The sequence below is a fragment of the Lactuca saligna genome, chromosome 4 (genome assembly GCF_052625555.1).
Source record: "Lactuca saligna cultivar CGN05327 chromosome 4, ASM5262555v1, whole genome shotgun sequence".
NCBI classification, from domain to species: Eukaryota; Viridiplantae; Streptophyta; class Magnoliopsida; order Asterales; family Asteraceae; genus Lactuca; species Lactuca saligna.
This window is the reverse complement of record NC_136420.1, coordinates 10,739,652-10,753,093: the sequence shown is the minus strand read 5'-3', so window position 1 is coordinate 10,753,093 and position 13,442 is coordinate 10,739,652. Positions and strand designations below refer to the sequence as shown.

The following is a 13,442-nucleotide window of genomic DNA, read 5'->3' as shown; positions in this document are numbered from 1 at the left end:
TAATCAGCACACAGAAAAAAACAATCAAACAGTCAAGAAGAAAGTACATTGGTAGACTGTTACGATTAAATTAGACAATTATAATATGCGTTTTTCCAGGTGAGTATTCATATAAAATATTTATTTCCTTAATTAAAACAACAAAAGATATATTTTTATTTATTTTTCCAATTTGCATAACTTTTTTTATTGATTTAATAAAGTTGCATACCAAATTGTTAGGCTGTTACGATTTCACCACCTAAAATATGTATATTTGTATTATAATATATTATCTTGTTAGTATTTCATGAATGCAATCAATAACACTTGTGTGCTTTGAATGCGAAGTTGGATTTAGCTTTGCTATAAGTTTCAATCGATTTTGAAATTGAGTATTGTTCGCATTTGTATGAGTGTAGTCGATGAATCGATAAAGCAAGAACATATGAGTTTTGATTCGCAATTGGATTGATGATTGAGGGATGATTCGTGAAGAAAAACGCGAAGTCAAGGACTGTGAAATTGTTGTTTGCAAGAATTTAAAAACTCGATTGTGGAGTTGTTGATGCTCATTTTGCGAAAGTAAAACAATCGAGTGTTTGCATCTGTGAATCAATTTGAAGTCAATTGGGTTAATATTCGCATATGGGTTCAACATATGAATTTTTGATTTCGCAAGTTTAGAGTTCAAGAACTAAACTGTGTTCGCATCTGGAATGAAAATTTTGTGGTTCGCATTTGATTAATTAGGTTAAAATGCGAAGGTGATTAATGCGAAGGGATGCGAAGGGTGTAAGAATGAAGATACGAAGTATTTCACAGTAGAATGCGAATTGGGGAAGAAAACAGAAATTTTCAAATATTGTCCCTGGAGTTTCGCATTTTTGGAAATAAATACTCAACTTCGCAAATGGGGGTCATAAAATGATGAAATTGCAGAATTTTTAAAGAGATACACACACATATATTTAGAAAATTAAACTAAAAGATGATAAATTACAGATTATAGCATTGTTCTTTGAGAATAAATTACTAAAAATGGGATATAGTGTAACAGGAACTTCAAAAAGAAATTGATACTTTTTTGTTTATTATATAAACAGTTGGATAAATCAGACGAAATAATCAATTCTTTTGTTTATCATTTAAGTGTAGATGTTACCAAGAAAACAATGAGAAAATTACATATTTACTGATATACCCTTAAGGGTATATAATGAGAAAAAAACTAAAAATCGAAAACTAAACAGAAAAAACCTGTATATTTAACAAAAAAATTAGGATATAAACAGGAAAATCGTAAAGCACTGATTGATTTATATATTTAATTGTATCACTTGCAAACATACTTTTCAAAAACAGATATAAACATATACGTACATATAGACAATAAAACATATATTTAGAAAAATAAACTAAAAGATGATCAATTCCAAAATATAGTATTGTACTTTGAGAGTAGATTCCTAAACATAAGATATAGTGTAACAGGAAGTTTAAAATGAAATTTGTAATTTTTTTGTTTATTATTTAAACGGGTTTGATAAATCACATGAATTGATAATTTGAGTTACTTTTTCAACAGGTTTGTAGTTTATATGAATATGATGTTAAAAGAAACCACCAACTGATAAAAGTATTTTCAAGTTTTCAGAAAACGTGTCATGTAAGAAAAATCATTATGGAAGAATTATTGGTCTAACCATCCAAATACCCTAATTACGATTAAGTATTTAGATGGACCAAATCATTGGAGGAAGCAAATAGGTGTAGAAGAAATTGAATGGTCCTATGACTCTAATGTATCACATACAGTTATATAAGATACACATATTAAGAAAACCAAAAATCGACATACACAGATCGTGACTATATGTACCAGAATATACATAAAGAAATACTAATGTATCAAACTCTTATACATAACAGGTAAAAAAATAGAGGGAAAAATGATGAAATCGATTAAGAATGTAGATGAAATAGAACATCTAAAAGGTAAAGAGCAATGTAGTTTTGCTGACCTGATGATGAATACGTGACCCTTAAAATCGTATTGACTTCTGAAATTGTATTGAAATATATCATCTCTTCCTAAACTGATTTCCTGATTTTTTGGGATCGATATAAAATGGAATTTAAATTGATTACCTGATTTATTGGGATTGATTTGATCTTCAATATTCCACCGAATTAAATTTGAAATTTCCTGATTTATATATTTACTGATTGACGATTTATGTTTCCTGATGTGTACAGTTTTATTTTTGAGAATAGAAGGGCGAAGTGGGAACTTCACTTATAATTTTTGAGCGGGAAAATGCAAGGGTGAGTGGCTAAGGGAATGCCAGGTGGCGTTTCTAGTACTGTTTTATTAGTAGAGAAGTATATATATATATATATATATATATATATATATATATATATATATATATATATATATATATATATATATATATAATATTTTGTTATTTCTGATTTTCTGTAACCAGCCCTCCGACTTTGCGATGGAAACAAAAATTTACCAAGAACCTTAGAGGGATCCATAACCTCATGGAAGCTTCAAAGGAATCAAGGAGAAGAAAGCAGCAGCAGCGGTGGCCTGAGATTGTTCGGGAAATCTGCTCCAAGCCCGGTATGAAGATGAGTTCAATTCCAATACCCCCTCGTTTGTGTAAATGACTGAATTTTCCAAAACCCTAGAATTTTACAACCAAGGCCATCATCTCCTTGTTGATCTGCTCACTGTTTCGACCTGCCATCTCTCTCGCTCTGCTCTTTGATCTTCCCTCTCGCTCTCCTCCTCATAGCATCAGGTAAACAACATCTCCTTTCTGTAGCTCCTCCTTTCGTAAACTGTCTGTTCGGACACTCTAGATTGTCTTTTTGGAGCCATGGAATTATCCGGGGTTAATCTGGGTAATTATTTGTTTGATGATGGTGAGTTATGCGTCCTTTAAGTCTTGCCCACATTCGTCATTTTCACTCACAAAGCACACCACTACTCAATTACAATTATTACAGTGCTCAGGAAAAGAAGACAAGTATAGACAAAAACACACATTCTGTATCTATTTTGTTTCTGCAAGATACACCATAGCAGATTAAGATTATGCTCTTCAACTCACCATCACTAATTTGTCTGTGCTTTGTATCTGCAACACATTCCTTTAAGCCCTGATTTTGTTTTATGTGTTTTGTGTCTGTATAATCATGAACTATACTGTATATTTAGGTTATTACTTAGTTGATACCAATCACTTTTTAAAAACAAACTTTGTTAATGGGTTTTCTTTAGGAGATCAAGAAGATGTCTGTTTGAATTTAACTCTTGAATTGGATGTAAGATTAGTAAGAATCTTGGATGACCAAATCCAATTCCTTCAGGACTACAAAACCATTCTTTTATACATTTTGCACTATAAGTTTCTATTCCATTCTACCTTTTGATTACATTCTCATGGGAACATATTTTAGCTTATGACACATACGTGAAGCCATGAGTCGCCATATAACTGATGTTATGGATGAAGAAACAGACAAAGATGCCCAAATTATCACATCTCCCACAAACATTGAAATGGAAAAAGATCTTGAAGTCCCCGAAGGAATCGTATTCGAATCCCACGAGTCCGCATATTCCTTCTACCAAGAATACGCAAAATCCATGGGATTCACCACATCAATAAAAAACTCGCGAAGGTCAAAAAAGTCAAAAGAATTCATCGATGCTAAATTCGCATGTTCAAGATACGGAGTCACACCAGAATCCGATTCGGGTACAAGTAGGCGTCCAAGTGTGAAAAAAACCGACTGCAAAGCAAGCATGCATGTGAAAAGAAGAAAAGACTCAAAATGGTACATTCATGAATTCATTAAAGAACATAACCATGAACTTTTACCTGCTTTAGCTTACCATTTCCGCATCCACAAAAACGTAAAATTAGCCGAAAAAAACAACATCGATATTCTACACGCAGTTTCCGAACGAACAAAAAAGATGTACGTTCAAATGTCGCGACAATCGGGCGCGTATCGTAACGTTGACTTTTCAAGAAACGAGTTAAATTACCAATTTGACCGTGGTAGGTATCTAGCACTTGAAGAAGGTGATGGTCAAGCTATGCTCGAGTATTTCACGCATATCAAAAAAGAAAATCCGAATTTTTTCTACGCGGTTGACTTAAACGAAGACCAACGTTTAAGAAACTTGTTATGGGTCGATGCCAAAAGTAGAAAAGATTACATAAATTTCACCGATGTTGTTTCTTTCGATATCAGTTACGTTAGAAGCAACGACAAAATGCCAATTGCTCTGTTTATCGGTGTGAATCATCATTTTCAAGCTATGCTGCTTGGATGCGCGATTGTCGCAGACGAATCCAAAACAACTTGTGTTTGGTTGATGAAAACATGGCTACGCGCAATGGGAGGGAAATATCCGAAAGTTGTGATCACTGATCAAGGAAAGGCGGTGGAGGCGGCCGCCATGGAAGTTTTCCCGGCGAGCCGCCATTTGTTCTCTCTTTGGAGTATCTTAGAGAAGGTTCCGGAAGCTTTCGCGCATATTATCAGACGACATGATAAATTCATGACTAAGTTCTACAAGTGTATTTATAAGTCGTTAACAGACGAACAGTTCGATATGAGATGGTGGAAACTCGTGGGGAGATTCGAGCTTCAGGAGAACGAATGGTTTCATTCGTTATACGAAGATCGAAAAAAGTGGGTCCCGTCGTTTATGCGGGAAGTTTTTTTAGCGGGAATGTCTACGCCTCAACGTGGCGAAAGTGTGAATTCTTTTTTCGATAAATATATTCACAAAAAAGTTACGTTAAAAGAATTTGTGAAACAATACGCGACCATTTTACAAAACCGATATGACGAAGAGGCGTTAGCGGATTTCGACACGTGGCATAAACAACCCGCGTTGAAATCACCTTCACCATGGGAAAAACAAATGTCTAGTGTTTACACTCATACAATTTTTAAAAAATTTCAAGTTGAGGTTTTGGGGGTTGTTGGGTGTCATCCTAAAAAAGAACGTGAAGACGGATGCGTTACGATATATACGGTTGATGATTGTGAAAAAAACGAAAGTTTTAATGTTACATGGGACGAATCAAAATCCGAGGTTTGGTGTTCTTGTTTGTTGTTTGAGTACAAAGGTTTTCTTTGTAGACACGCGATGATTGTTCTTCAAATTTGTGGGCGTTCGAGCATTCCCTCTTGTTATATTTTAAAAAGATGGACGAAAGATGCAAAGAATGATGATCAGAATAAAAATGGGGTGATGGAAAAAACACAAAATCGGGTGCAATTATATAATGATTTATGTAAACACGCGATTCAATTGGGTGAAGAGGGATCTTTATGTGAAGAAAGTTATGATATTGCGTTTCGTGCGCTTGTGGATGCTTTAAAAGCATGTGTGGATGTGAACAATAAAGAATCTAGTAATGGCACTGTTTTGATACGAGATGTTGAGGATGAAAATTTGGGAGGTGTTTCTGGAAACAAGAGTAAAAGAAAGAGCGTAAACAAGAAACGAAAGGTTTTTTTTTTTTTTTTTATTGTTTTTTTATAAATAATTTATACATATATTTAGTATAATTTGTTGTATTTTGTGTGACTTTTGTAGATACAATCAGAACCTGAACCTGTAATGCTTGAGGCACGAGATAGCTTGCAGCAAATGGTTAGTTTTCTTGAAATTCTATTGATAAATTGGATCTAATTTTATAAAAAAAAAAAAAAAAAGTAAGGTTTGTGTTTGGACTTTGGATTAACAAAATTTTATCTGGATTTGTTGGTGATAGGAAAGTATGAGCTCAGATGGAATAACTCTTCATGGGTATTATGGGGCCCAACAGAATGTACAGGGACTGGTAATGACGTTTTGTCAAATAATTACTTTTTTTTTAATTAAAAAAATTCTTAATCGGGTCAAATGTAGCTGCAGTTGAACTTGATGGAACCACCTCATGATGGTTATTATGTTAATCAACAAAGCATGCAGGGACTGGTATGTAAATTCAACCTTTATTTTTGTAGATTTTTATTCAAGTTGATTTTTTTTTAATTATTATTATTATTTTTTGGTATAGGGTCAATTAAATTCATTGGCCCCAACGCATGATGGTTTCTTTGAGGCTCAACAAAGCATCCATGGTCTGGTATGTTAGCGACATACTTTCATTTCTTTCTATTACAACATTGCTATAATAGGAAAAAAATGAAAGTAGGATGCTATGATAAACAAACCAATTGAATTGCATTGCTATTTCTTGTGTTTAACCCTTTTTAGATTAATTTTTTTTTTCATTTGTATGTATGTAGGGGCATTTGGATTTTAGACCACCAAGTTTTGGATACAGTATGCAGGTTAGCATTTGCATTTGTTACACATGACTGAAAACTGGATTGGTCTGGACTGGACTAAACAGAACAAATTTTCTAGGGCTATTTTTCATGATAAATACGAGGAGCGCATTCATGTCTTTGCACATACGAGAGACACTGAGAGAGTTCGTGTTCACCTACCATTTTAGATGGGACAAAAAAATTGCAATTTTTGTCCTATTGATATCAGTCTCGGTTACAGTCCAATGCAGACATACATTGGACTAAAATCAATACAACCTGTTCTGTTCTATGAGCAATGGAATATGCATATAACTTTGATTTTTGTTTTGGTGGGCCCAGGATGAACCTAGTCTGCGAACTAATCAGATGAACAACAACCCGTCTAGACATTCATGAGACACACACACACTCGTCATCTTTACCACATTCTTTCATGTTACATATGTAAGAATCAAACCAATTAGCTAGCAATATTCCTAGTATTTTTAATCTAACATATATATATATATATATATATATATATATATATATATATATATATATATATATATATATATATATATATATATATATCAAATTTGATTTATTTGTTGTAATGTGATTGGTAGTTTTTATTTGCGTTTTGGGCTTGTGGTACCGTATATACGAATCAAAGAATGTAATGATATTTATAAATTGATAACAAAATTTGTTTTTGGAAGGTAAGATTGTCCACATGGTTTTTATAACTCGATCCAATCATATCCAAAATCCTAATAAGGATATGATTTCTTTTAAGTAATATTTTAGGTCAAGATATCGTCCAATTAATCCAAAATCCATATTATGGTAACATGAATAACAACCAAATTTACTTTGAATTGAAGTTCGATTAATTAGGATCGAGGCAAAGTTACACATTTAGTCCTAACTTTATGAATAACTACCAAATTAGCTTGAAGAAATTAAATATCCTCCTATTTTTCTTTCTAATTATCTTTCTATCTGTTTAAAATAATAATCAGGGTCCTCAAATGTAATGAATTTCATCAACAATACAACATTTCTCATAATTTCATATGGATAAGAAGTTAAGTAGGAGCAAAAATAGAACGATATTTAATTTGTGATTAAGTTGATTCAGATGAATGATTACATTGGTGGACCTAGGGCTTTAAATTTTGGGCACAGTGTAAATTTTCTTATAAACTTTTAGGTCGAATGTAAAATTTCGATGCGTTACCCTTAAACTTAAAAAGATATGTTGAGATTTAGCCACTTGACTAACTAACTGTTGACATGACTTTTTGTTTTTTATACTTTCCTAATGATAGAATGCTTTTTATTCAAATTGTTTTGTGTTTTGTCTTATTAAATTATTGAAGCACTTGACCGTTGATTTGCTTTTAAAGGATTTTGGTTATTTTCTTTTCAAATTTCCGTTTATATTTTAATAGATTAGGGACGAAATCTGGAAAAGATAAAAAGAAGAGGGGGCTAAAGTGAAAGTTTGATATCCAACGAGAAAAGAGAAGAAGAAAGGGAGCAGCGAGGAAGCCGGTCTAACACACACACAAACACACACGCACACGCGCACGCACACACACACAGAGAAGTCCGAAACCTTGAAATACATCACGGGCTCTTACAGAAGAACCAAAACAGCCTGAATCATCGTCGGTTTTCCCTCCGATCAAACCAGGAGATCGAGAGAGACGGCAGAATTCCGTCTCCGATCACCGCTCTCTCATCTCCAATTCGACCGGAAGGACACATACTACTCAGATCATAACTTCTGCGTGTTTAATTAATTTTGTGAACTGTACATGTTCGTATGGTTCACGGATAAGTTTTTTGGATGCGAAGATCGAATGCTCGTGTGGCGCCAGCACCAGAAGCAGTCGATCATCCGGATATCAACAATAAAGTGAAGAAGGAAATGGATAACTCCATAAAGCTTAAGTTTCGCCCTAATCAACCTCTGCGATCCACTAATCTCTTCTCCAGAAACCAAAAACAATCTCATCTTGCGAAATCGAGTATTTTTGCGATCGGATTCCTCACTTTGGTTTTTGTGTCGTGTGGTTATTTCTATCTTAATTCGCAGAATCCGTCGGAGAAACGCTACCGAGTTGTGATTGATGGAGGGAGCACAGGGAGTCGGATTCATGTGTTTGAGTATGTGATTAAGGATGGAGCTCCTATTTTCGATTTGAGTGCTAAGAAGGGGTTATGTTCAATGCGGGTTAGCCCTGGGTTATCGGCGTTTGCGGAGGATCCCAAGGGAGCGGGTGAATCTATGTTGAAACTTTTGGAGTTCGCAAAGAAGAGGATTCCGGGAGAGAACTGGGGTGAAACAGAGATCAGATTGATGGCAACGGCAGGGTTAAGGATGTTGGAATTGAGCGTACAGGAGCGGATTCTAGAGTCTTGCAGGACGGTTTTCAGTACTTCTGGGTTTGCCTTTCGCGATGATTGGGCTTCAGTTATTTCAGGTATGAGGAAACTTTATGTTCAATTCATGATTGCTGTTTTAAGTTTGTGCATTTGTAGTTCAACTTATACTTTGAGCTGCTATCAAGGATTTGCGACTGAAAAAGTGAGGCATTGTTTATTTTGTAAGGACTAGACACACTTGGTGTTGATTGTCTTTCAGTTTATGCTGTCAATATTACTGTGGGCATACCTTTGCTGATTCTTCTGTTCTTGGAGGTGAATGATTGATGATTATAGGACAAAACAATTGACCATATGTTACTTATTTGAGATACAATTTGATGCACTTGTATTGATTTTATCGATTTAACATTCCTTCCAAGAAGAATACCTGTAAAATCTGGCTGTCCTTTGATTTGGGCTGATTAGTGAGTATAGCTGCAAACATTGGTAGTTTAATGTGAACATATAATATCATAAAAAAGTGAATGGAATTGTTTAAGAATCCATTTCAACAAATATTTGCAGGCTTAGAAAATCTTTCCTTTTTGGTATGTTTTGTGGGATACATAAACATAAAGAAAGTTAATAGTACGATAAAACTTCAGAAAGTCAATTTTATTCAAATATCATTGTTTCAGGGTCTGATGAAGGAGTTTATGCATGGGTTGTGGCTAATTATGCTCTTGGAACTCTTGGAGGTGATCCTCAAGAAACAACAGGGATAATCGAACTTGGTGGTGCTTCTGCTCAGGTTTACATTATTCTTCTTTTTCTCTACATTTCTAATAATACAAAAAAACTTTATTATCGATTCTTGTTTCTCAAAAGAAACATAATCATACAATTGTCTTTCAGGTAACCTTTTTCTCAAAGGAGCCAATACCCCCTGAATTTTCAAGAACAATTAATTTTGGAAATGTCAGTTATAGTCTTTACAGCCACAGCTTGCTTGAATTTGGTCAGGTAAACATCATTTACACCATTCTTTATTCAATTAAATATTCATATTTTCATTCTTTTTAGTCCACCATATAAAATTTTACACCATTACATATGCCTTTCTTTTTTCAGAATGTTGCATTTGACTTGGTTCGTGGGTCAAACTTTGCCAAAAGTAAAAATCTGGGTAGGTACTACATATTTCGTTACTTGTTAATCTCCTAGTTTTGATGAGGAGGGCATTTACGTCTTTTATATTGGTGCAGTGGATCCATGCTCCCCAAAAGGATACAAAAACAATGTGATAATAGGAAATAATATGACTCCAACTTCTTTACTCCAAACAAATCACCAATCACCAGTTCTACATTCAACTGGCAACTTCACTGAATGCAGATCTGCCTCCTATAAATTGTTGCAGAAAGGCAAAGGTACAATTTTTTATTCAACATTTCCTTTATTTATTTATTTTTTTATTAACATTTTATTTCAAAAAACAGTAGACTGCGCCTTTGACCAATGCTCCATCGGGTCAACATATATACCCAAGCTCCAGGGGAAATTTTTAGCCACTGAGAATTTCTTCCATACATCTAAGGTCTGTTTCACTTTCTTTATCAAGTAAATAATAATAATAATAATTTTTTTTTTTTTTATATAAATGTATTTTTTTTGGGTAGTTTTTTGGGTTGTCACCTAAAAAGTTTCTTTCTGAGCTGATGGTGGCTGGAAAAGAGTTCTGTGAAGATGATTGGTCAAATTTAAAGAGAAAATATCCAGGAATTAATGATGAGGATTTACATCGATATTGCTTTTCTTCTGCATATATTGTTGCTTTTCTTCATGATAGCCTTGGAATTGCTTTGGATGACAAAAGGTGCACACTTTTATTTGAATTAGTTAACATATTAATAAATCCAAACATTTTTTATTGAATATATAAAATAAAATGGTTGTATACTACTTTGAAACAGGATTGGATATGGTAGTGAGGTAAATGATATTCCACTTGATTGGGCATTGGGAGCCTTCATCTTTCAAATCATGAAGGATGTAGACCTCAGGAAATTACACCCAACAACAAAGTCAAAATCTACAACACTCGGTGGTGTTGACTTTACGACATTAGGTGGATTAATATTTGTGATATTTTTAATATTTGGTGCGTATTTTGTATCGAAATGGAGGAAGCCCCACTTAAAGACAATATACGATCTAGAAAAAGGAAAGTATATAGTGACACGAGTAATAGGTAGACACTCATAGTTGTTGTTGTTCCTTTTTCTTCTTCCTTTTTGGCTCCTTGATTTTTCATTAGTGGCCTCAATGTGATATATAATATGATGATAAATTGACAATGTGATATGAAATGGTATCGAGGAGAGGAGACGCGCGTGTTTTGCATATGGGATGATGGTAGGAGTGATTTTTCGGGGGTGGGAAACCGATGTAATTTAGCATTTTCTTGTTGTCGATTATTCTTTTTTGCTAGATTTGTAAAAGAGGGTGCTTAATTTTGTGTTCTATTGGCATCGATTGATATATTCAATATCATATTGGTGTTGCGTTATTGTAAATGTTTGTGGAATGACCACATCTTTCAAACTTTGATCATATTAGGTCATTTAATGTTTTGACAATCGTTTCGGCAAAGAGCTAATTAATAGTATGAACACCAATAATCCATAAGACCATCTGTTATACCTAGGGGTGAGCAAAAACCGCACCGCAATTAAATTTAACCGCAAAAACCGCAACCGATAAACCACAACCGCAATTAAAACCGATGATGAGGTTTTCTGTTTTTCAAAAACCGCAAATTTGAGGTGCGGTGCGGTTCGGTTATTAGTTTTCAAAAACCGCACCGCACCGCATATGTTATATATAATTTTTTTAATTATTTATTAATATATTAAATACTAAAAATAACATAAGTTTCATGGATGAAAGATGGATAAAATACTAGAAGACCAAAATATTGGTGTTTTGTTATGTTTAACTTTGAAAAATAGTGAAATTCGACAATTTTAAGATATTTTTTGTAAATTACTATTGATTTGACGTTTTTAAGATATTAGTTGTTTGTAATTTAAGTTAATTGTCTTATACTTTATGGTTTTTTTATTATTACAAGTAATATGTTTGGACTTTTAAAACCGTTTGAGCTCTAAATTGTGGTTAAAAACCACACAAAATAATCGCACCAAATCCATGCGGTTAATAACCGCAACACAGAAAAAACAAAACCGCACCGCAAAAATAACCGCCTAACAGCACCGCAAAAATAACCGCACTATGCGGTTTTCAAAATGGATTAACCGCATTTGCGGTTAGTGGTGAGGTTTTAGCTAATAACCGCACCGAACCGCACCGCGCTCACCCCTAGTTATACCCACCACATACCACATATGTGGTGGGTACCACATCAGCACCACATTTTCCTACCATTAACTTACCACTCCACTTCATTTTTTTTATTTAAATTTAATTCAAAAATACATTAAAACACAATAACATATTTTTTTAATTAAATTTAATTCAAAAACACAATAAAACATATATTTTTTTTATTAAACTAGTTTTTTATTTAATAAAACAAGATTACATTAATTTAAAACAAACAACATTTAAAATAAACATAAAAAAACTTAAAAATACAACCACAAACAACTTAAAACTACTTTTTAAACCTTATTTTTACCCACTAAATTTTGGGCACCCTCTTAATATTCGTCAAGCTTCAACGTGTTTAAACGGTATGTGTTTCGTAACTTCATATTGGTTCATGGTCACATCAAACGGATCGTCTTCGTGTACGTTGTTTATAACAAAGTTATAAATACTATTGAATTCAACGCATTTAACTTTCATATCACGATACTTCGAACATATTTCATCAACACTACGATTTTGGCAGCCCATTAATTCATGGAAAATGTTTCCAACCTTTATCCAAAAATTAGGACGCGTTACTGGGTCTTCCAAAACCGCTACCCATGTTCGTGCTAAGTTTTCTTCTTCATTTTCTAACCAATTCATCTTTTTAGGAGCTATTAGTTTTGGAATAATGTAAAAGAAGTGTGTGATTTTGTGAGAAAAGAAAGAAGAAATTGTGTGAAAATGTTTAATAGAAAATGTGGTATTTATAGGAGAAGGTTAATATGTTTGAAAGGTAAAAAAGAAAAAAAAATCCGTTGGAATCCAAAACTAGCCGTTGCAGCATTGAACCAATAGAAATGTCTGTTTGATTTCGTCGTCGGGAGCACGGACGAGCACGACCACGCCTGACCACAGAACATCGGGGTGGTGTGCACGAGAATCCCTCGTTGCCAACTAGACCACGATTGCCTTCGTGGTATATATACCACAAGGTCTAAGTTAAAGTATAATCTTATCATCTTCTGGTTAGAATTTTAAAGCTTTTTGAATTACTTACACATTTTCATTTATGGTTTGCAATTATGAGAGCAAAACCTAACTCCAAATCATATTTAGATTTTAAATTCATTGTCCGAATATTATTTAAGGAATTAGTGAGAGCTTTGCCCAATTGTGAACTCAAAAAACTTCATTAAAGCTCCTAACATCCCCATAGCTCCAATTAAAGCTTCTAATGCTATGATTCTGATTGCGAATCTGTAAATTCACATTCAAACCACATCATTAACATATTTAACTGCTTAAATTTAAAATCCACAAGATCTGGTGATGGTTTCAAAACCTCTATTAAACTTTCATGA

The 13,442-nt window shown here is 33.7% G+C and overlaps 2 protein-coding genes across 3 annotated transcripts; both read left to right on the top strand.

Moving 5' to 3' along the window:
- The first annotated feature begins 2,469 nt into the window (after positions 1 to 2,469).
- On the top strand, positions 2,470 to 6,859 carry FAR1 (FRS (FAR1 Related Sequences) transcription factor family). 2 transcript variants are annotated; one of them, XM_078989191.1, is made up of 8 exons: positions 2,470 to 2,795; positions 3,457 to 5,533; positions 5,621 to 5,677; positions 5,799 to 5,867; positions 5,942 to 6,004; positions 6,087 to 6,155; positions 6,319 to 6,363; positions 6,685 to 6,859. In XM_078989191.1, exons 2-8 carry the CDS (start codon positions 3,479 to 3,481, stop codon positions 6,739 to 6,741), a joined length of 2,415 nt encoding a protein of 804 aa, XP_078845317.1. In that variant the 5' UTR covers positions 2,470 to 2,795; positions 3,457 to 3,478; the 3' UTR covers positions 6,742 to 6,859. The 2 variants fall into 2 exon arrangements, with proteins under 2 accessions (XP_078845317.1, XP_078845316.1); XM_078989190.1 differs by having other exon boundaries at positions 5,936 to 6,004.
- Positions 6,860 to 7,868: 1,009 nt separating this feature from the next.
- On the top strand, positions 7,869 to 11,272 carry LOC145041211 (putative apyrase 6). The gene is made up of 8 exons (XM_078989189.1): positions 7,869 to 8,819; positions 9,402 to 9,514; positions 9,619 to 9,726; positions 9,835 to 9,889; positions 9,969 to 10,133; positions 10,203 to 10,300; positions 10,383 to 10,579; positions 10,677 to 11,272. Exons 1-8 carry the CDS (start codon positions 8,183 to 8,185, stop codon positions 10,966 to 10,968), a joined length of 1,665 nt encoding a protein of 554 aa, XP_078845315.1. The 5' UTR covers positions 7,869 to 8,182; the 3' UTR covers positions 10,969 to 11,272.
- Positions 11,273 to 13,442: the final 2,170 nt, after the last annotated feature.